Below are 24,577 nucleotides of genomic sequence, written 5' to 3' on the forward strand. Positions count from 1 at the left end.
GGCATTCAAGCAACATCCGTTCTTTATCTTGTTGTGTAATCCTCAGGAGAGTGATATCACTCCTGGTAACCTGGTTGAAATACGGGAACTTAATTAAGGGGACAGAGGTGGCCGTTCCTACTGGGCTGTTTGCCTGTGGCGGAAAATAAATCCTTCCCTGCAGTTAGCCAAGCGCAGATGGGAAATTGGCCCTGAAGTTTTCCGCGTTTGGCTAGCAGGGATCTTCCCTGTTACCAGCCACGCGGTGGGGGGAGGGTACCGTGATCATCCCAGAGAATTCATGGCGAGGGGGGGGGGTCGGCGGCGGGGGGGGGTAGTTTGGTGCCTGCAGGGATCTTCCCTGATACCAGCCACGCGGTGGGGGGAGGGGTACCGTGATCATCCCAGAGAATTCATGGCGGGGGGGGGGTTAGTTTGTTTTCTGGTGCTGCTGAATGTTAACAGAAAAACCGCAGCACTCTACTTGCCTGAAGGGGCCCAGACAAGCCCCCCCACACTGCCCCCCCCCAACTGGCTGAGATTGGCCAGGCTTCTGCAGCACTCTACAGGCTATGCTTGGTATGTGGGAAAGGAGGGTGCAGAAGCTGTAAAACAATGGCTTACCATGGCCGCATGCAAGCCGAATTCTGTTGCCCAGACCTGTGATCTCTAGCAGCAAAGCCACAAGCACTCAGCATTAAGAGGCAAAATGCGACCTTGCACAGAAATCACATGTGCTATGTAATGTGAACAGTGTTGGTCACCGTGAAAGAGTATAAGCATTGTTCTGCAAAATGTAGCTTTTAAAACAATTCTCTCTTTTTTCCCCTCCCTACAGCAGCTGCAAATTCCTCAAGCCTCCCTCCTCCATCCCGAAGGTTATCACAGATAAGGCGTCGTAAGAAGAAGACGCGGGAGGACATGTTTTCTGAAATTATGCAATCCAGCAGGAGTGACAGAGCTCATCTGAATGAGTGGAAGGAAACAGTTTCAAAGTATAGGAAAGAAGTCAGTGAACGTGAGGAGAGGAGGGACCAACGTGAGGAGAGGAGGGACCAACGTGAGGAGAGGAGAGACGATCGAGATGAGAGATGGCGGCAGGAAGACCAGAGGATGAAGGATGCAACGCTGGGGCTGCTCCGGCGTCTGGTGGAGGTTCAGGAACGACTGCTGGAAAACAGACTGCCGCTTCAGCCCCTGTTCCACCCTCCCCCCTCCCCATGTTCCGTATCCTCCTCCACCCAGACGTGTAAGAACGCGGGGGGGGAGGCTCCGTACACCTTCCCATTCCACCCCAGTAGACAGCCCAAGCAAAAGGCTGTCATTTTTTTAACCTTTTCTTTGTGGCTTTTTCCTTCCCAGCAATCCTCCTCCCAAATACCACCCGGGTTCCCTCCCTCTTTTTCTAATCTATTAATAAAGAATAAATGATTTTTAAATGATAGTGACTTTATTTGGTTTGAAAGAAAGCTGGGGGAAGGGGCAGGGTGGGTTCCTTACAGAAAATCAGTCAGTAAAGGGGGAGGGTTTTCATGAAGGAGAAACAAACAGATATTTCACACGGTAGCCTGGCCAGCCATGAAACTGGTTTTCAAAGCTTCTCTGATGCACAGCGCTTCATGGTGTGATCTTCTAATCGCCCTGGTGTCTGGCTGCGCGTAATCAGCAGCCAGGCGATTTGCCTCAGCCTCCCACCCCGCCATAAAGGTCTCCCCCTTACTTTCACAGAGATTGTGGAGCACACAGCAAGCAGAAATAACAATGGGGAGATTTCTTTGGCTGAGGTCAGAGCGAGTCAATAATGAACGCCAGCGACCTTTTAAACGGCCAAATGCACATTCTACCACCATTCTGCACTTGCTTAGCCTGTAGTTAAACAGCTCCTGACTCCTGTCCAGGCTGCCTGTGTATGGCTTCATAAGCCATGGCATTAAGGGGTAGGCTGGGTCCCCAAGAATAACTATGGGCATTTCAACATCCCCAACGGTTATTTTCTGGTCCGGAAAGTAAGTCCCTTGCTGCAGCCCTTTAAACAGAGTAGTGTTCCTGAAGACGCGAGCGTCATGAACCCTTCCCGCCCAGCCCGCGTTGATGTTGGTGAAACGTCCCTTGTGATCCACAAGTGCTTGCAGCACCATTGAAAAGTACCCCTTGCGGTTTATGTACTCGGTGGCTTGGTGCTCCGGTGCCAAGATAGGGATATGGGTTCCGTCTATTGCCCCACCACAGTTAGGGAATCCCATTGCAGCAAAACCATCCACTATAGCCTGCACATTTCCCAGAGTCACTAACTTTCGTAGCAGCACCTGAGTGATTGCTTTGGCTACTTGCATCACAGCAGCCCCCACAGTAGATTTGCCCACTCCAAATTGATTCCCGACTGACCGGTAGCTGTCTGGCGTTGCAAGCTTCCACAGGGCTATCGCCACGCGCTTCTCAACTGTGAGGGCTGCTCTCATCTTGGTATTCTGGCGTTTCAGGGCAGGAGACAGCAAGTCACAAAGTTCCATGAAAGTGCCCTTACGCATGCGAAAGTTCCGCAGCCACTGGGAATCGTCCCAGACCTGCAACACTATGCGGTCCCACCAGTCTGTGCTTGTTTCCCTTGCCCAGAATCGGCGTTCCATGGATAGAATCTGCCCCATTAACAACATGATCTCCAAAGCACCGGGGCCTGTGGTTTCACTGAATTCTGTGTCCGTGTCCGTGTCCATGTCCTCATCATGCTTGTCGCTGCGCTGCCGCCGCCGCTGCCTCCTCGCCTCGTTTTTCTGGTCCTGGCTGAGCATAAACTCCACGAGAACGCGCGAGGTGTTTGCAATATTCATGAGTGCTGTCTTGACCTCAGCGGGCTCCATGCTTGCCGTGGTATGGAGTCTGCAGTGTTCACCCACCCAGGAAAAAAGGCGCGAAAATGGTTGTCTGCCGTCCGTTGCTTTCATGCAGGGAGGGAGGGAGGGAGGAAGTGAGGCTGTACCCAGAACCACCTGCGACGATGTTTTTTGTCCCATCAGGCACTGGGATCTTAACCCACAATCCCAATGGGCGCGGGAGACTGCGGGAACTATGGGATAGCTATGGAATTGCTACCCACAGTGCAACGGTGCAGAAATCGACGCTAGCCCCGGTACTTGGACGCACACCACCGAATTACTGTGCTAGTGTGGCCGCACTCATTTCGGCTTTATACAACCTGTTTCTCAAATCCGAATTATCTAAATTCGGATTAATCCCGTAGTGTAGACATACCCTTAAATCCTACCTAAGCACTCCACATATGGTACAGAATGGCTTCCGGGGTGCCTACATCTTGTTGGCTGCTCTGCATAGGGGTCAATTTCACATAATGTCCATTTTGCCACCACTATTTTTCCCCACTGGATTTTCATTCTTCTCCTCTTTCCTCCCAGAGTCTTTCCTTAGTAGAGCATGAACCTAACTGCGTTCAAGACTGAGCTGAATTCTCCAACCCACAACAATCAGGTGGGCTTGAAGTCCAGCAAAGTGAGTTTGCTTGAGTCCCATGAACCTGCCTGCTACTTGAAGAGAGACTCTGGGGAAACTTTCCTGCTTGGACGCAAGTCAAACAGCAAGATTCCTGGGAAGGCTGCCAAGTGAGAGGCGAGTGCCTTACTTAGGCTGATAAGAGTAGGACTTCAGTGGGCAAATTAACCCTGTGCCGAGATTTCATTCCATGCTGTGAGCCCTGGGGAAGGGGTGAAGTCCAGCATGACTCATGGTGAAGCACGCACTAATCTTTCTATTGACTTTCATGCAGCTGGGTTGGGCCATGAGACAGAAAGAAAAAACACATGGCAATTTTTATATTGTCATCTTTTTCTGATTATAACTGCTTTAAATAATTCCCAGCAGCTATGCATCATGTAGTTGATTTTCAGCGTCTGTAACGATCTACTGAAGCATGCAGTAGTTTAGAAGGTGCTGCTCTAGACCAGTGTTTCTCAACCTTTTTCATACCAGGGACTGGCTTGCTGCCTCCCTAGACTGTGTCAGGGAGATCTCAGGGACCGGCGCCAGTCCACAGGCCAGTCATTGAGAAACGCCACTCTAGACAACTCCTAAGGAGTGGGATTCTGGTTTGCAATGGATAAACAGATCGCAGGACACATCCCATGCAGCTCACCATATCCTTTGTTTGGTTTCACAGTGTCACGCCAATCAAGGGGTTAATGCCACTGGCTGCTGTTTCCCATTGTAAACAGCAGGCTCTAGGTTAGAGATGTTGGCAAAATGTACATGCCATGCCACGCCTGAGATGTCAGATTAGGGAGGGACTTCTCCCAGTAGCAAAGAGTTCTTCCTTCGCCTCGCAGACAGAGGATGTTTTGTCTGGACAGGAAATCACAGGACCAGTGGGCAGAAACATAAGACACCTTCAAGACCCCCTAGCCCAATTTTGCCTCAAGTAGTCTTGGCAGTGACCTAGTGTTGCCGCCAACATTTCTGACACAGAAGCATCTTCCAGCACACACTCTCCCTGTCAATATTCTTATTATCACCAGGCACTTCCAGTAAACAAACCTCCCAAGTTGCCCAGGCTGACAGGTTGTGCCAATTTCTCCCCTCCTGCTCTGAGGCACATCAACACGGTGCTGCTTAGAAACACAAAGAGCAATTATACCAGGGGTTCAATCGGATTCTATCTGGCAGGCTGGACTAAAAATATTTGTCTGCAGTAAATCTGGCTGGAAAACGCAGCTGCTCTCTGACTTTGTGAGCACTTAGAAGTGACGTTTTAATCCCCCATCAAGTCAGGGACTCAGTGTTTCAAAGATAGCTTTGATATATACAAGGGTAAAATTAGCTCAGTTCCTAATTGCACTGAAACCAATTAAAGATGTCCTGATTGTAACTTGTAACAGTCCATTGCTAAAATACCAGCAAGATGGATACATCTTAGACACTGGTCTGATGCAAGGGATGGCCAAGAGAGTTTGGCTAAAATATTCTCATCAATCCAGAGTTCGCTTAACTTTTCCTCCCATTTTCTCTGCTCCTTCTGCAATTCTGGGCTCTGGCCAGGGCTGGAAGTGTAACAAGTCATTAGCATGGTTTGCACTTGGGTCTTCCAGATCACAAGCTAGACTTCTACCATTAAAGCTTAGCTGGTGGCTAGTAGTAGGCTGTTATTTTCTAATGACCCAGCCACTAGATGGAAGTCGCATCAGACATGTTGCGAGTGTTACAGAAGTAGAGGTGCAAAAATACCACAAGAAAGGGAACAGAACAGAAGGAAGAAGTAGCAGAAATCTTGAGAGAAAGCCTGTTTCCCATGAGACTTAGAGGTTCTACAGGTTCAAAGAGGTCTGAGAACTACCCTGTTTCCCCGAAAATAAGACAGTGTCTTATATTAATTTTTGCTCCCAAAGATGCGCTAGGTCTTATTTTCAGGGGATGTCTTATTTTTCAGAAATGAAAAATGCCTTATTATCGGTGGATGCCTTATTATCGGGGAGGTCTTATTATCGGGGGGATGCCTTATATTACAACGAGAGGCAAAACTGTAAGTAGGCCTTATTTTCGGAGGATGTCTTATTTTCGGGGAAACAGGGTAGCATCCAAACTCTGGGTCATCATTCAACCTAAGCTGTCAGATCTTCTTAGAGGTTCTTCCACCAACCACCATCTTATACGTCCTTTATTACTGATTTCTTAAAGAATAATGTACCCTACCCCTTCTGACTTGCTTACCTTTCATAATTATATCAAAGGAATTCTGAAGGGGTAGGGTAAATTATACCTTCTCAACGGAGACCATGTCAGAGCAGAGCGTGGTTATTAAAAGCGTAACAAACCGATTCTTACAAACGGAAGGGAAAGGGAGACAATCTGCTTAATGATTCAGGAAGATGGTTTTGTAACCCTCAGGAAATTCCAGACATTCAAAGCATCCAATTGGCTCTAAAGTGCTGCAGAGGTGGTATCTGGTCTGGCCAACACCACTACCCGTGTGTCCTACTCTCTAGGCCAGAGGAGCTGGGCACTCGGGTATTATTTATTTGCATTACGGTAGTGCCCCAGGCCCGACTGAGCTAGGCACTCTCTAGACAAAAAAAGACGACGGTCCCGGTGCCTGACAATGTACACTATATGAGAGTACGACTACAGGGATGAGCCCAGATAGAGGGATCAGACAGAAAGAACAGGCAAACCGGGGAAAGATACTTGTGTACGTGTGAGAGTGATGGCAGTCAGAACATTTCAGCATCACTTGCAGGCTGATTCCACTGTCAACCGCACTCTCAGCATCTTCAAAAGGATACACCTTTACCCTCTCCATGTACCTCGGTGATCCTGGATCAAATTATACTAGTCTGGAGAAGTGAGTCTCATTTGGGAATCTGCGTTCCATTAGGATATGCACCTCTCCAAACGCTGAACACTGTCGATCTGTAAAAATGGAACTGGATATCCCACAGAACAGAAAGATTTCTGGCACTTTTGTTTCCAGCTGGTATCAGACTAAGAGGAGTCATGTTCTTTTGGTCTGCAGTATTTCCAGTTCTACTCTGCATCAGAAACCAGGGGTTGGGGGGCCGGGGAAATCAGACCCACAAAAGATCTCAGTTCATATTTGGATCTAAAATATGGTCCATGATTTGGGACAGTTTTTGTGCAATCCAAATTGGCTCTTTCACTCTTTGTCTTTCAGAATTCAGGACCACATCTTCAGCCTTAAGATATACTTCCCTTGGCTTGCTTTCTGGCATCCTTCCATCACAGATGAAGGATGTTAAAATGGTACTTGCAAAATGTATGCGAAAGAAATGAAAGAAGAGGAATTTATCCTGAAGAATGCTGCAAATGTGTACACATTTAATTCAATTAATTCTTGATCCCTTCTTGTGGGAAGCTGGGCAAGGTTTTAAGCTGTCTTAATAACCTTGGGTGCAAGTACAAGGAAAGCAGTTAATCTTGGCAAGACTTCTAGATGATGTGAAAGCATGTTTGTAAATATCAGGCTCCACAGTCGCTGCGATTTCTTTAAAAAAAAGAATAATTAGGGAAAAATCAAAGGAATCAAACTAATTTTCTCTTGCACGTTGCCATAACATTTTAGCCATCTCTTAAGTTCTTCTTGCCAACTTTTTCATACCTGCATCCTCAACAGAACTGCTGCTTACTCCACGTTTCATCAGTAAAGAAAATATATATTACAATTACATAGTCATACTAATTTGCATTTCAGTAGCACTTTTCACACCCAGTATTTCACAAGTGCTTTATGAGAATTAATTACTTAATCCTTACAACATCCCTGGGAGGCGGGTAGGAATGATTACTGCTATTTTGCAATTGGACAAAGAGTGTGACTTGCCCAGGGTCACCAGGTGTCAGTGCCACGCCAGGAATAGAACCCAGGAGTCCTGACTCTCAGTCTCCTGCTGCAACCACTGGCCAAAAACTCCTTTAGCTCTCCTCAAAACTGAAAGGCTACTAAATGCTACACAGAGGTTATAAAACGAGGACAATCAATGCAATCTGGTTTCTCCAAAGAGGGGGAAAGAGTGGGGTGGGGGAGGGGAATGGTAACGATAGACGTAATTTGCAAAAAGCGCTTCAGAAAACGTTCTTTCATTTGGTTCTTTCATGCAGTAGACTACAGCAAATCTGAAGGCAGTGCAGTTGGAATTCTCGCCACGCACGATTTTGACCACATTAGAGCTAAGAGTTCTTATTAATAATAATTATAGGCTACTGTCAAAAACCTAACTTCCTAACAGCCTTTCGTTTTCCAACTATTTACGGTCTTAGGGGAAGGAAGAGAGACTTTAGAAAAGTACCTCTTTATTGAATGGATTACTCCCCAGCAGCTCTGTACTCAATGTATCACCCATTACCTGCAAATGCCACTAAGTTTACGCTGTTTAATGACTTGTGTACTATACCCCATTATATCACATTGCTTTAAAGGCATTTTTTAAAGAGAACAAAGTTTTTTGTATCTTTTTCCCACCTCCCAGAAGAAAAACACCAAAATGAATCAGAAGATCAAAATCTGAAACTCCCTGAACCATAAAAGAGAGTGAAATCACTACTGTCTGTAGAGAACCTGAGACAGAGATATGCCAGCACTAAAAAAAAAGAAAAAAATGATGTCTCCTACCATATAAGGCACAGATGATACATGAATCTTGGTGTAACAGGATTCTGGTTAAGAAAAGAAACCTAAAAGATGGTGTCGAATTGGGGAACTGTACTGCCTTGAGAGATCCACTCACTGAAATAAAGTCCCCCTCACTAAAACCCATCACGGCTTTCACTGGATTGGAAATTAACCAACTCTGCTGCAACGCTCCAAGTTAAAAATCAATCAAATACTCAGAGAAGTACCACAGAAAGTTCGTTGTTACCACCATAAAATCCTTTACATTTGGATTCTTCTCTCAGTGTTGTCCCCCTCACCCGCTCACTCCCCACTCTCAACTCGGCCTCCAATACTAGAGTTTATCAACGCCATTAAACAAACTTACCCCCTTTAGCTCTTTCCTCAGGCCCCCATCCCCAGCAGCTCCGGAGCGTGTTTGGTTTTCTATCGGGCTGTGTTTGCCGGTGAAGAAAATTCTCCCCCCACCAGCGGAATCTCTCATCCGCTTGTGAACATCGTCTTTGTTAGAGAACAACATACCTTGGCGCATTCCATTACACTGCTCTTCCTGACGCGCTAGCCTGGCAGCTGCTTTGTATGCCAAGAACTTCTGCCCTCGCCTAGAAAGGAAAGGGCCTTGGCAGCAGCTTCTAAGAATCTCTCTCTCATCTTGGGTCAGGTGCAGAGTTTTCTTTATTAAAATATAGGACAGGATTTAGCTGGGTCTAGCATGCTGTGCTTCAGTAGCCACCCTGACTGTGCTAATCCTGCCCCACTGCATATCTTGCTGCCATGGAAATAATTCATTTATTTACAAGAAACAAAATGAGCTGCAAGGCTCTCTTGGAAACCCCAAAGGTTTTAGGGAAGCTTAGAATGGATGCAGGTTAAAGGCAAAGGGCCAGATTCGGCACATCATTTAGGCACAGGGAAGGCTGATGGGCTTACTCTTGTGTATAAAATATTTGAGGATTGGTCCGTGCATTTCCGCACGTTGGCGATCCATGCCCCACGGCTCACATTTGCACAGGGAATTTCCATTTGCATGTGAAATTATCAGCTTTGGCTGGGTGTTTTTCATCCAGACTGTGTCTTGCGAGCACATATTTTTCAGGTCAAAGCAAAATCGGCCAAACTGTCAACAGACGACCCGGTAGCCCAAACGAGCATGCACATGCATGGGCAAATGGGCATTCTGCATACCACATTACCCATTTGAAAAACCCGCCCTTTACCTGTGTCAAATGGAGCTGAAATTAAGTGGGATTTTTGCACATTAAAAATAATTGAGGCCCCAGTTCAGCAAGGAGCTTAAGCATCTGACTAGCTACAAGCCTGCAAATAATTCCTCTAAATTCAATGGGCCATTCATGTGCATGTACTTAAATACCTTGCTGAGTTGGGCTCCTTTTTTGTTTGCTTTTCACCTTAGAAATAACAGGAATATCAAGTTGTGTCTTTCGTGGTTTTACTAGAGGCCTCCTTGGAGTACCAGAGACCTGGAACAGGTTTTTTTCAGCTAAGCATCTCCAGAGGACCTCAGCACAGCTCTAGATACAGCATTTATAGCTACTTGCATTGGAAAACCAGCAGAGGGAACAAGAAGTTGGTCTTGCAAAAACAATGGTGAGTTTTGTTTTAAAATCTTGCAGCAATAGAGTGGTAAAATCTTTAAAAATATACAGAATTAGAATATGAGCGCCTTGTCATCCTACAAACCCTTTAAGGCAAGGCAAACACGTAACCGGAGACAAAGCAAGGGTGCTTTGATATGGAAGATCATTCTGAAAACATCAAGGAGTTTTTCCCCACTATTCCCAGTGCCCTGGCTACAGGAAAGGTCAAGTTTAATTAAAATGCCCATATAAATATTTGGCAAAACAGGCCTTCTTTGTAATAGCATTATTTGGGATGAATTCCTCTACTGCTCAGGGATCATGGAATATGTAATTCAGCATTAATTAATGTCTACTTACTTGGAAGATATTATCAAGATATTTTATTACAATATTCACATCATGGAATCATAGAATATCAGGGTTGGAAGGGACCTCAGAAGGTCATCTAGTCCAATCCCCTGCTCAAAGCAGGACTAACACCAACTAAATCATCCAATTACCCCAACATCATTACTATGGAGTGTTTTGCAGCTAATAACAAGCCAAAAAACCAGTCCTGGTACTTGAGGTCTGCACATTGTTTGGGTTTCAAAATGTAGCCGTCCTTGCTCTGAGGACACAGAGCAGGATAGCTGTTAAAGGCATGGGAAGGCCAGGAATTAGAGTTGTTCCTTAATTGGAACACTCACACTCAGCTACAGGGCAATTTGGCTCTCGGTCCAAACGTCTCAACTGGGTCCCATCGCTAGTATCCAGAGATGAACGGGAAGGAGTAACCAGTAGGCCAGTGCTCAGATCAAAGTAAAGGGCAAATAAGTCCCCCATGGATGCGCCCCAGAGGTGCTCCATCATTTGGTTTCAAGAAGGGCCGCTGTGTATTCAGACAGTGGAGTATTTAGGCTTTGGCAGATCAGGCCATCTTAGGAGGCTGTGCAGAGAAGGGAATTCTCCTCCTGCCAGATACTCCCAGCTGTGCATCCCCACTAAATGGGATTAATGTCCCAATTGGTCTCAAATGGGTTCCCTGAGAATTGCAGCGAAGCAGACTCCCTGATTAAGTGGCTCCCCATTAAGCGGCTGGTCCTGTCTACTAATCGACTGAGCAGTCAATATAGAGCAGGCCCCATTTCAAACTCAACGTCCACTGTAGTTTCACCCTGTGATAAGAAGGTGCCACAGCACTGGGGGTGAGGCAAATGCTGGGGTTTTAAAGGACACTCGAGAATACTTCTTATTGCCCCTTGACTTGGAAACTCTCCCGTCTCCTCCTTCAATTCCCCAACAACCCATGTAATCCGGAAAACCTTCCTACCTTGAGCCCCTCGCTTCTCCCCACCCTCCCTCAGTCGAACAGCTGTCCGTGACTGGTCTTTGTCTTCCACTGCAAGCCCGCGGGGGGTAGGGAATGAGTCTTACTCCAGGTAAAGAGCCTGGTAAATTCACACTGTTCAACAGGGGCTTTGCCATGAACCCAGAGCACGGAGCAGCTTGTTGGCCAGCTTCTCCAGGAGAAAATCGGGAATCAGATTGTGACTCAGTCAGTCTGGCCCCTGGGTCCTTCTCCTTCCTCCAGGCAGGGGATGTGATTTGCATCAGTCCTACACCTACTGCAGACCAGGTTTCTCCTCTGTACCCGCTCAGCTGCGCTGGCTGGCAGCACATGTGGGTAGGTGATGTGGAGCCCAGGCTCCATCTGCTCCCGAACCCCGCCCGCTGCCCACCTTTGCAGAAGCTGCCCCACGGTGGCTGCTTTTCCTCCCCCACACCCTATTCCAAGCTGCAAATGGGGATGGGGAGAGTGTGTGTAAGGGATGCCTTACGCTCCCTTAGCCCGGTGCATAGCTAGGGTCCCAGTCTGGCCCTACACGATTAAAAGCAACACAGTAAATCCATCTTAATGGCTCAGCGTGAATTCCCCACCCCGGCTCCCTACCTGCTTGTGTTATCATCATCATCCGAGTCAATGAAGCTGCTGGACTCCAGCTCGCTGCTCATCATGGTGGAAGAGCTGTCGTAGCCGGGCGGGTGCTCGCGGTGCCGGTCCAGCTTGGGGTGCCCATTGAGCCGAGGGACTGCAGAGAGAACGGCAGGAAATCAGGCTGAGGTGGAGCGCGGGGGACAAACGACTGCAGTGGCATGAAGGTGCCAGGGGTGGGAGCATGTGACTGACACTAAAAACAACCAATTCCCAACAGCCTGGGAAAAGGGCCCATCTTGAAAACAGAACCACTTAGTGTTTGGATTTTATTCAACAACTGACAAATCCTACCCTAGCCTTCCCCCATCTACCCTCCTCTGGCTCATTCACAGACCAGGTTTAAGGTTCACAGGGAGAGTCGTACAGGGGTTAGGGCAGACGGGCTGCAGGTCAGGACTGAGGTGCATCAGCAGAGCTCTGTGGGGAGCCCAGCACTGAAACAGCAGCAAGTGTTGAAAGTCAGGACTGAGGTTTGTTGGCAGAGCAGCACAAAGCACGGGGTGCCACAAACTGGGGGGGAGACACGTAGAGCAGCGGGGAAAAAATGTGCACTGCCCCGGTCTGCACAGTGCTATCAACTTCTCAGACACAAATCCGTACATTTCCCCCACACACACGCCCAGTCAGGTTCCCCACAACCTGGGCAGCACAATTATGTTGCAGCCTCATTGTCTTGGCCTTTCCATATGCATAAAATATATCGGCACATTTTCTTCTGCTAACACAGCTCTGAGTATGCAATCAGAGTGCAAGGACTTCCCTGTACATGTTCCCTCCAAAAGTGTACCCCATTTACCTGAATGCACCAGTGGTTCACCTCTGGCTACAGAAACACTCAGGATATCCCTCTGCAAAACAAACTTCCTCTCTCTCTTCTCCCACTCAGTCACCTGTCACTAAAAGACCCTTGACCTAAGAGTGATACAAGAAAGTTCTCGTCCTAGACGCCGGAAAGGCTGTTTCTGATAAGGCACCCGGTCAAGAAATCAACAAACTGGACTTCAAAGCAGAAATGACTTTTTAAAGCACACTTTCTAATCCTTGGAATGCCTTCCCAGGTACAAGCAGATTATACAATGGAAAAGCTTCATACGGAAAGAATGATGGTGCCAGGAATATACAAACCAGAGGGCAATTATTATATCCAGGAAGAAACTTTCACAGCCTAAGACTTTGGGTAAGTTTTGAAGTAAGATTATTTGAAAAATACAAGAAGCAGCATGGACTAGAAAATAGACACAGGACCAGGGGTTGAGAGAGCTGATTTCTAGTCCCAGATCTGCCACCATTAACCTTGCTGCCTCGGTTTACTCATCTGGGAAATGGGCATCTGACTACTTCCCTCCCTCCTTCCCAGTGGAATTAATTGTAAAGCACTTTGAGATTTCCAGACGAAAGGTACTCGAGAATTACAAAGCACTATTATTTTTCTCTGTAATTCAAGCACTCCTGGCTGTAAAGCTAGATAATCAAAGTGCTGTGACAGTAACCGAGCCGATCCTTCTGGTGCATAATTTCCAAATCCTGTTCTGTTGCCGCCTTGGCCCAGTTTACGTGAAGTTAGCAGTGGAGAAAGGGGCTATATTGGCAGTCCCTGAAGACCCAAGTCGTCTTTGTATTGCCAAAGTGGGTGCAACCTGAAAGCAGCACTGGCAGTTCCCCTCCTCCTGGCCAATGTGACTCGATCTTGGTTTGCAGGGAACCACGCCTAGCAGCATCCCTCCAAGCTAGCCTATGCTGCACGAGGGGATCGTTCAGATGTCATGGTCCATCCAAGCCCTGATGCTCTGCTAGGATTGTGAACTAGTTCTAATAATGGGGTTCGAGACTGGAATCTTGTCCTCTTGGAACTACGCTGAGACCACCGAGGATGGTCCTGTGTTTAACACCTTGGGTGGGAGATCAGTGTTCAGTTCCAAGCACTGCCTCAGATTCCCCATGTGACCTTGGGACTATCGCCATTTAATATCTCAGTGCTTCAACTCCCCATCTGTAACACTGGGACAATGGTATTCCGCCTCAACGAAAAGCGCAAGGGGAATCGACGGGAGAGCATCTCCCCTCGACACACTTCAGGGAAGACACTGTGGTAAGTAGATCTAAGTACATCGACTTCAGCTACATTATTCACGTCGCTGAAGTTGTGTAACTTAGATTGATCCCCTCTTCCCCGTCCGTCGTGTAGACAAACCCTTAAATAGGCTGGAAACTAATAATGTATGTGTATATTGCACCACAGGTAAAAAATCCAGTGGGAATCCCCCCCTCAAAATAGCCTTTTAGTTCTGGATTTAAAACCAATCTCGGGGACCAGGCAACTAAGCCTGTAAATCCCAGACTCAACACAGACAGAAGGAAAAATAAAGGGAAGTCAAATTTTGCCCCTCCCAGCCTGGACCATAGGAGTGTTCGGGCAAAAGCTATTCTAATGATCAAGCAGGCGGCCTGGAAACAGACACACACGTCTCTCAAATGGTCACTGAGGACTAAACTGTGTTATTTCTTCTCATGGGGAATCGGCCAACTTTGACCTTTGTCAGCCAAGGTCAAGTAATCTGTTCTACAAACTCCCTGAATGTTCAAACCCAGCACCTCAGCCAAGCTTTAAGAGCCATTTTTTTCTTTCACTGGTGTTGTCACCCGTGACAAAACAGAAGGAGAAGGGAAAAACTTTCCCGATTCTAAAGCTGAGAAAACAGTGTTCTGTCCATCAAATTAGTAAGTTTCACACAGCTACCAAACTGTCCGTTAAAACCACAGAGAATATACTTGGCTTGGGCTAATGACAAGCCTCCTTCCTGGGGAATGAGTGAATAGTTTTAAATCCAGATACAGTGCAGTCTAGTGGCTAGAGCACATGCCTGGAAAATCTAGTGGCCTAGGTTCTGTTCCCAGCATCAACGGTGCTTCATCTCTCTGTGCTTCGGTTTCCTCCATCTGTAAACTGGGGAATGATAAACCACTTAGCTCCTGCTGGGAAGGTTTTGAGGCTTAATTAACGTCCATAAAGTCTTGGAGACCTTCCGATGGGAGGCTCTATAGAACTGCGAAATTATGTTGTATCACTGAGGCTGAGCGACGGAAGTTAGACCAACATCAGCACAGCACTGTGTCGGCAGGAGAGCGTCTCCCATTGATATGGCAGCTGCCGTTCGCGGAGGGGGTTTTATTATGCCAATGGGAGAGCTCTCTCCTGTCGGCATAGCACGTCTTCACCAGATGCGCTGCAGCGGCACAGCTGATGGCCAAAGAAATACTCAAATCCCATTGAGAGTCAATGCAATTTTGCGTGGCTAACTTCCTGTAGACGCCTCTGAAAAAATCCCATCTTAAAATCACCCAAAAACGTGTTCGTCTTCCTAAGCAGGAACCTTTTGTTGCTTCCGTTGTGCAAATGCCAAAGGCACACTCCTGCCCACGCCTGTTCAGGCCCAGGAAGGAATGTTTTCATTACTGGTCCAGAGGGCGGGGTAAAAACAAAACAAAACAGAAGAACACAAAGGCTTCCCTGCTGAAAGAAGCCTATTCTGTTGAGGGGAGATTTAAAGTAATTGCCAGGCAATCGGAGTCACCATCAGAGCTCCCCGATTCTGGTGACTTGGTAAGACAAGAGAGGAGATGTGAACCTGACAGCTAAAGTACACAGAAGGTCCTTAATCCATTTACAAGAGAACAAAGCCATGCGTGAAGCTTTAACTGCTGGGGCTCGCTTCCCGTTTCCTGACATTCCTCTCCACGCCCAGATGTTTCTTGCCCCTCAATCAAAGACCCATCCTACCTGCCCATTCCCTCTCCTCATTCTCCAGGTGCTCTTCTCCCAGCTCTGTCTCGCTAAGCCTCCTAAGGTCTGCTCTGGATAAAAATAAGCAGCACTTTTCATCCAAGGCTCTCACAGCTTTCTACAACGGACAGCATGAGGAACTTCATTCTGCAAAGCCCAATCCAGCAAAGCACTTGAACACATGATTAACTTAACTTTAATCATGTGCTCAGGTCCCATGGGAGTCAATGGGGCTTAAATGTTAAGCACGTGTTCAAGGTCTGTGCTGAATTGGGGCCCACATCTCCAAAGGCAGTTAGGCGCCTTTGATGGGATTTTCCATTGGATGGGATTTTCAAAGGAGTCTAAGGGAGTTAGGCACATAAATTCCAATGGAATTTCGGGGACTAAACGCCTTTGAGGATCTGGGCCTAAGTGACCCGGCCAAGGGCAAACTGCGAGTCTTTGTCCCTCTTTGGTGTTGGCTTCATAGCTGGATTTGATGTGCATCTGGTTAACAAAAGCTGAGCCTGACACTACCCAACCGCTGAGGAGCCATGCAGATGAATTTATAAGATTAGTTTCACAGCTTTGCGGTCTCCAGGCAGCATTTCCAATCAGGCAGGTCACAGGCAGCACCTCACTAAGGCAAGGTGTGTCTATTGACAACAAACAGTTGTCACAATGTGGGAGCTAAAGTTGAGGAGAAGAGGGAAAGGGTTTAGGAATAGACTGTTGGACCCAATTTTTACGATGCTGATCACGGCTGGTGTGGAATACCTGTTGGCTTTCCTTTTAATTGGATTGCATTTTTAATTTTGGTAGAAGGGAAAAAAAAATCCATGATTTGGTTTTGTACTTTGGTTATAAGACCACATGAAATAAATACATACCCTGCCAGGAAAGAGGGCAGGAATGGTCCATCAGATTCAGAAATATTAGTGCAAGAGATTATTAAATAATTCCTTGCACTTCCTTCTGTTTGAACGCTTTGCTACGCTCGACCAACAATGAGGTTGAAATGTTCAGAACTGCTATGATGACTATTGACTGTTTGTGTTGCTGTAGTACTGAGAGTTCACAGGACTTCATCAGCGTCCCATTGTGTTGTACAAACACAGAGAAATAGCCCCTGCCTTTGTGCAAGGGATCTCATTAGGGTTGGGAAGGATGGAAAAATCTACCGCAGCCTTGGGGTTCAGCAGCCGTTATAGTAACCAATACCCCTCTCACCTCCACCCCATATGCTGGGGCTTCGGCCAGGAATCCACAAAGATCTCCTTGCACTCAAACCTCCTGTCCTTGCTGTTGTGCAGAGTCCTGGGGACGAGGTGAAGGAAAAATCATGAAAACGAAGAGCAACATGATTGCGATAGCAGAACCTGAACACATCCTGCAGCTGGCCGGGAAACGCAAGAGTGGAGGTGGTCACAACACCAGCAGATATGTGCAAATCAGCCTGTAGCTGGGTCTTCAGCAAACACCGCAGATAAACACTAGGATTAAGGAAACCCATCTACCATAATCCATCATTCTGGGTCAGCTGAATCTCCGTGCTGGGTTTCTGTCTGAACTGGCTGCTAAGGATTCACCTTTCCCATTCAGAGGGGGGCTCCTGGACTTGCCAAATAAACACCGGGTTTCCAGTTTATTTTATCAGCTGTGCTGGATGGGGACCCTTATTGTGCAAACCAAAATACAGGAACACATGGCAGCATTCGGAGCGAAAGAACAGTTTCTCCTCCCCCCACCCTCCTCAACATGATCCCCGGGAAAGTCAGGTTAACAGGAACTGGCCAGGGGTTGTATGAAAGGCAGAGTGGTGGGTCAGAAAAGGCTTGAGAGGCCCCGTCTAATGGTTAGCCTGACAAGGAATGATAGGAAATAGGTTCCCGCATTATTATTGCGGCAACTTCCCAACTAAGATGGGGACCACATTGCGCAAGGCGCTGTATGTGTACACACACACACACACACACACACACACACACACACACACAAACTGTCCTTGCCTCAAATAGCTTACAATCTAAACAGACAAGTCAGATGGCAGGTGGGAGAAAGGCAGGATTATTATCCCCAGGTTACAGATTGGAACTGGGGCCCAGAGAAGGACTTGGTCTCACAGGGACCTCTGCAGCAGAGCCAGGCATACAACCCAGATCTCTCAAGTCCCAGTCTGGTGTCTTAAATACGAAACCACCCTTCCTTGCATGGGTTAGTGGGAATTGTTGAGTGGGATGGGAAATTCCATAAGGGAAGCAGGCCTGGAGGGAGGCTATTCAAAAACAGGCAAATAGGGGAGGACAGGGAGGTTCCTAAGGCAGGGAGAGACCCAGACCACAACCGCAAATCCAACTACCTCTGGGATCCAGATCTCAATTGTGTCTTGAGCTTGTTGGTATCCCCAAGGGAGGAGAAGGAAAAGAAGAGAGCGGGTTGAAGAACGGAACAGTAGGTGGGCTGATCAGTCAGGGGCCGAGGAGACCAGGAGGGCAACGAAAGGATTTCAGAGACAGCCTCCATTTCCTGACCAGGGACAGCAACTCCCGCTGCTGACTCCAGGTCCCGGAACGACCCAAAGCCACACACGTTCGCATATGGTGGAAACGCAGCCACTGAGGTAAAACATACTCTACTGGACACTCTTTGGGGCAGGGACCATCTTTTTGTCCTGGGTCTGTACAGCCCAATGGGGTCCTGGTTCATGACTGGGGCTCCTAGGTGCTACAGTAGATGAGGAAAATAAAACTGGTCTCCCTGTTGTCTCGTCTGTGTAAACCCTGTCCGTCTTCGATCCAGTTCAGGCTTTTCCATTGTACCGATCACCTCAGACTAAGTTCTGTGAGGCAGAGCATGTTCCTTATTCTAGCTTTGCAAATCACTGGGGAAATTTCTGCTAGCCCTACTGCACAGTGGTTAGGCTCACCCCAGCGAGTGCTGTAGCAGTGTTTAGCTGAAAAGTAGCCCATCAAAAACCAAACAAAAAACCACCCTAATGTTGAGCCCTAAAAAAAGTTTAAGTCTCCATCCACTTCAGCAGTGTTTTAAGGGATATAAACCTCTGAAAACTGGGGCTAAACAACAGAATGCCCCAAAATTCAAAAGATTCTAGCTTGAGCCATTAGGTGTAGAGATGATTTCTCTGATGTGTGCACACAGCCCCTAGCACAATGGGTCCCTGATCTCCCAAGCCAGCTCACCGAATGCAGACCCAAGACAGAGCAGAACTGCTTGCGAGAGCTGACTGCATATCATTTGCTGACAACAAACAGGGAGTGAAGTCTTGCTCCCTCTGAGGTTTCATTGTTGACTTCAGCTTTCCAGATTCACTAGCTGCCTCATACTTTACCATGGACAGATTGAATCACTTTGTTCTTTCTGAATCTTAAATGTTTATTGTTCATACAGGAGCTGTATATAAATTAGAAGCAGCACGGGTCCAAAATGCTAACCCCCAGGAGCCCCGCTTTATACTTCCCCATTAGACAAAACCCCCTTTTTTATTTTTTCTTGCCCTCCCTGAGTTCCCTCTGCTATTCGTCGGTTGCAACTTATAAAACCAATCCCATCAGTGGGAGCGGATCATTTTTATTTCATTTGGTGGAGCTGACGTTTAACAGAGCCCTGATCTTAAAAACAAGCCCCCGTTGGGGAAAGCTTGCCCAGCTCCAATTGACTGGAGCATGAAGATCACAGAAAAGTTGCGGGGCCAGAATTTCATCTCAGGTACAGGGGTGTGAAGGGGAGATGAATCTGGCCAACAGGCTGCACCAAAAGGAGAAAGCTTATTTATATTCAGTTTTGATTATTAAGCATGTAGCTTTCGAGGCCAGTTGCATTAGTCATGTTCCCCCTTCCCCTCCGCTTGCATAACTGTTCTCTATTTTTGCAGCTGAAGGACTCTGTGCATAAGTTTGGGTTGCCCCCGGCACTCATTACTCCATGTTCACTGTGGAAGCCCCAAATCCACCCCACCCCCCCGGCAGTGACTAGATACCATAGATTCTTTATTCTATTCAGAGTGGGTGGTCTAAGAGCTTTTACCACTGTGGGTCCCCTTTTCCTCTATATAATTCCATCCTGCATTCTCTTCACCGCTGAAAACTCCACGTGTCATCACTTATGGGAGGGTTAAAGAGGGATATTTATCGCCTGCAACCTCCAAGCTCTCTCTTAGCCCACACAGCTGGGAAGGACACTCACTTCCAAAACCGGGCCTCCCTCACAACACAGCTCCTCCTTCATAATGGAGCGTTTAGCCAGTGAATTTTTCTGTTCACAAACTGTCCGTGAGCAGATGGTTATAATATCCTTGAATTTGTCATTCAGAATTCTTTGCCAAATAATGCTGATGGATAATTCTGGGTCAGTAGCTCATTTGGTTTGCAAAGAAGATCCACCGTTCAAAATGCTAGGCTTTTTGATTAGTCACAGAGGTCATGTGACAGGCTTTTGTTCTCTCATTGGATGAGCATAGCTCTTAGAATCCGGTTTCAGGTGAGAATCCTTGCATCTGCAATTTATTATTTGTTTCCTTTTTACACTCTTGCAACGCTTGCTCAGAATTCATTGATCCCACAAACCTCAATGCTAATAAATTCACTCACCAGGACATTCACAGAAAACAAATGCTCATAGCAAATTTGCTTCAAAATTCAAACTAATATTGATACGATTTATTTATTTTTTTTGAAGTGGTCACTGTCTCATTGTCTAACAGTAGGGTCTGGCGCAGGCTTCTTGGCTATTCCTATAATAGGGTTTTAAGCAGTATTTCTCTATAAGAAAACACTCTTATTTTCCTGTGCATTGTCTGGCTAAAGATTTATGAAGGATTACAACACAGCATGAGCACATTCTTCACTGTGATTATCTCGCACTCTGAATTAATATCGACAGGAGCGGTTAGCTTTGGCATCTCAGAATATCCCACGATTTATATTTCCCTAAAGTACCTGCTCGTTTTGGAGGCTATAAACTTGAAGCTGTGACTTGTATTCCAATCAAACGGACTAGGATAGCTAATCCCACGTGTAATATTTACTCAAACAGTTTCCCCATTCATTTTCAGGTAAATAATTTATCCCAGAAAAGCTCCATCCGTTCACAGCCACTATGAAGAATTAATGGCCCACATCAATTTGCTATGCTCTTTAGTTCTCAAGGGGGGGCTTTTCACATGGAGGACCGTTCGAAAAGCAGGCAGAATTTTAATCAGTGGAGTGCTGCTTCACATACCTGGGACAAACACACACCTAACAGGGTTTATCTGTATACTGGGCAAGTTTCCTTCAAAGCTCTGACCTTCCAGTGAAATACCAGTGTTTAAAAACACAAGTGCCATACGGCGGCTGCACCTGTGGGTAGCAGTGAAAGGGTTAAACATGGATCCATTTGCACTTGTTTTTAACTTTCCTCAGTTTCCTGGTCACTTCGGTTGGTGATCAGAGAGTCTCGCTCTAGGCCAGGTGTTCCCCTTCATGGCCCATATTCTCTTTCTACTCAGTCTTGCGGTGAAATCATAGGGTTGGAAGGAAAAAAGCAAAGCTCTGGAAAGCAGTTGGGAGCCGGGGAGTGGGAGTCAGGACTCCTGGGTTCTATTCCTGCCTTGGTCAGGGCCTGGCTGTGAGATCTTGGACAAGTCTCAATCTCTCTGTGCCTCAATTTCTCAGTACGTAAAATGAGGTGAAGCTGCTTCCCAAGCCGTCATGAGATGTTATAAAGATCCTACGCGCATGCCATGGGAGTGCTAAGGGCTTGCAGAATAAAAATCTTGCCAATTGACTTTGATGAGCCACTCCCCTCTCCCCCGCCCACCGTTCGCATGCCGAGAATGGGCCTCTCACCACTGCTCACTAAAAGTATAATAGCAGGGTGCTGCGGCGGCTGCTTTAATTGGTGTGGGGGCAGGTTCTGTTTGTGCCAAGAGTACCTGTGAATTTTTAGTGGGTGCAGTGTTTGACAATGCTACCCCCGCCCCCCCAGTGTTAAACGAGCTCTTTCCATCAGATGGATACGGATGGGAATGTAAAAATACTTAGCACTCACATGGGGCTGTGTCTCCCCAAAGGACTTTACAAACATTAAATGATTTAAACCCCCAATACGCTGCAGGAGGCAGGTGTGTGTTATCGCCACTTGATAGACAGACTGCCTCGGTTTCCCTGTCTAAAGCCCACATGGTTACAAAACGCCCTCGCGGGAGCTGTAATCTGTTTGACCGCATGGAAGCCTCAGTTAAGATGGCTCTTGATACCTACAGTGATACACGCGGGGCTGAGCTTCTGGGTAGCATCGGATTGGTTCCAGGGGTCTCGTCAGAGGGTGACACCACTTGTGGCAATGTCTTCTATTGTGACTGGGTCTCGGAGGGGAACGTTGCTGCTGCTGTTGTCGCCACCTCTGCTGCTGCTGCCTCTCCTGCCGGGGCCGGCTTCCCCCGAAACATTCCAGAAAGGTGGACGTGACCATGTCCCTGCTCAGCCCGGGGCCCGTGAAGGAATCCACAGTATGCACGTGACAGCCACGCCGCGCAACTCAAGCAACCAAATCCAGAGGCACAAAATTCTCCCGCTCTGTGCATTAAAAATAACTCTATTCCTGAAAAGAGAGTGGCGTTCAGAGCTCCAGCTGGGGTATTAAGTGAATTCTTTGCCTGAAGACTCAGAGATTATGGGTGGAGGGTGGGGGAGGAAATCTGCATGCTCTTCCTCCATGACATAATCCCAAGGATGCTTGTGCCCGAAGGGCAGCCACTCTGGTGAGCACTGTATCTTCAAGGGACTGGGGAAACAGAACACAAATCATTTGCATGGGCTTTTTCACATGGCTGTTCCCTGAACATGCTTTGCACTCTCTCTTTCATGGATCATCTCTGAAGAGTCAAATCCTTTTACAGACACATTTTTAATGGGATCCCTAGAATATACGCTATAGTCCTCTTTATCCAAATAAGCCACGCATAAGCACAGCTTTGGAATTTGCATGATTACTTTTTACTCTATACTCAGGCTTCAGGAGATTATGATGATTTGGGGATTATTATTTTTAAATTGTCTCTGATTTTTTAATGTATTTTAGAAATACAGTTCAGGCCTAACTACACTGGCTGATTTTTCTATTTTAATATAGCTGTTTAAATTCTTTATTCATTTCGCCTCGAGGATAATGTATTAATAATAAACAATAGTTAAAAATAGTATCCTTACAGTACACGTGTGGGGATTCCCTTCTTATAAATTTGTTCAGTTTCATGTACACATTAGTAGCTAACATGAGCATTGGCAGTTTGCTCAGACCAAATTCTGTCAATTATATTGGTATAAATCTACAGTGACTCCACTGACTTCTACTTGACAAAGGATAAAACACACAGCCTGCTGTCAGGGATACTGTCTGTTTATAGTGGGAGAGGCATTGCTTACAATGTACAATGGATCAAATTCTGGTCTCACTCCCACCAGTGTAAATCCAGGTTAACCTTCAGTGAAGTCAACGGGAGTTTGGAATGTGTAAGGACCACAAAATATAGCCTGACAGACTTTGAGATCCTACAAGTTATGTCCCTGATTCATAGATTCATAGATTCTAGGACTGGAAGGGACCTCGAGAGGTCATCGAGTCCAGTCCCCTGCCCGCATGGCAGGACCAAATACTGTCTAGACCATCCCTGATAGACATTTATCTAACCTACTCTTAAATATCTCCAGAGATGGAGATTCCACAACCTCCCTAGGCCATTTATTCCAGTGTTTAACCACCCTGACAGTTAGGAACTTTTTCAAGAAGTGACTTAGCATATGCTCAAATACATCTCTTGCTAAGTGCGTCCTTATACCCCATTGACTTCAACAGGACTTCAACATGTGCTTAAGTTATTTCCTGAATCAGGACACCTGGGCAAGATCGCACTTTCATTCAAGGCAAAATAACTATTGATTTCAGTGGGAACTTTGCTTGAATAAGATCTCCAGGATCAGGTCCTAGAAATCAGTTATTAATGCCACCTCCTCTGGAGTCACTGTGAAATTAATCATAGAACATTTTCTGTTTGATGCATTTCAAAGATTTTTGTATGTGGGCTCACGTTTTATCTCAAGCTACACACCCTGGCGTTACCCCCAGGTGCTCCAGCCCAGCCGTAAAGAGGAGGAACTGCTTCCATTCAGAAAATTAAGGGCCAAATCATCAGATGAATTTCCTCAGCTCCCAGAGACTCCAACTAGAGTTGCAGTGGCTCAGCTCCTTTCAAGCTTTGGCTCTATGCTTATTTCTGGGAGATTTTCATATTCCACGACTGCCTTCTTCGCTGACTGGGTCACTAGGACACAGAGACGGCTACATCTCTTACCCCAGGGATGACAGGACATTTAAAGAGAGCCCTCAGCTGTGTCACAAATCTCTCTAACTCCCTTTTTCTTTGTTTGCTTTTCTTTTTTAAATTATCCCTCAGAAGCAGAGCAAAGGAAATTGGGAAGAGGAGTGGAATATGGAGGTGATATTTCAACAGAGAAAAATAATGTACATTCTTGGTATTATCATTATTATTATGATAGCACCTAAAGACTCCTATATGGTACTGTACATGCTATATTTTACTGCATATGCTAGATTTAAACAGATCTAACACAACTCTAAGAACTGGGATCTTATATCCTCAACCTATTTTTTTCCTCCATTTACAGTACGTAACATTGTCTAGGTCTCTTACCACCCAACACAGTGACTCTTCTAGGACATGCAATTTACTGATTTCCATTTGTGCAGCTCACTTCTTCTAATAAAATTAAAAGATTTAAGAAAATACCTATCCCACTCCCCCACACACACCTCTGCCTTATTTTTCTATTCATATTACAATGGTTACATCAAAAGATATATTTCCTAATACCAACATTTAAAAAAATGTACAAAGCTTTTTACCTAAACGATATGTGTTGTTGAAAACTTCCCCGTTTTTTAAACTATAACATTTTAGCACTTCATATAGCAAAAAAGCTTTGGAAATATACTTTAATTTTTGACAAAATCATGGCCTTCGATCAGAAATACTATTTAAATAATCTTTCCCATGGGGTTTTACCAGAGCAGAGGTCAATAATCCTTAACTAGAGAAATAGACAGTATTG

The 24,577-nt window shown here is 46.3% G+C and overlaps 1 protein-coding gene across 6 annotated transcripts in view; it reads right to left on the bottom strand.

Annotated features, from left to right (window-relative positions):
* The window catches only part of DVL1 (dishevelled segment polarity protein 1), a 180,091-nt gene that overhangs the window by 21,962 nt on the left and 133,552 nt on the right, over nt 1–24,577 (bottom strand). For 5 of the 6 annotated variants that reach the window (XM_054009457.1, XM_054009456.1, XM_054009461.1 and 2 more), the window contains exon 5: nt 11,642–11,780. In XM_054009457.1, coding sequence (XP_053865432.1) covers nt 11,642–11,780 — 139 coding nt within the window. Of the gene's footprint in view, nt 1–11,641; nt 11,781–21,709; nt 22,203–24,577 lie in introns of those variants that run through there. The other variant, XM_054009458.1, reaches the window with a different exon arrangement.

Source organism: Malaclemys terrapin, chromosome 19 (genome assembly GCF_027887155.1).
Source record: "Malaclemys terrapin pileata isolate rMalTer1 chromosome 19, rMalTer1.hap1, whole genome shotgun sequence".
NCBI classification, from domain to species: domain Eukaryota; kingdom Metazoa; phylum Chordata; order Testudines; family Emydidae; genus Malaclemys; species Malaclemys terrapin.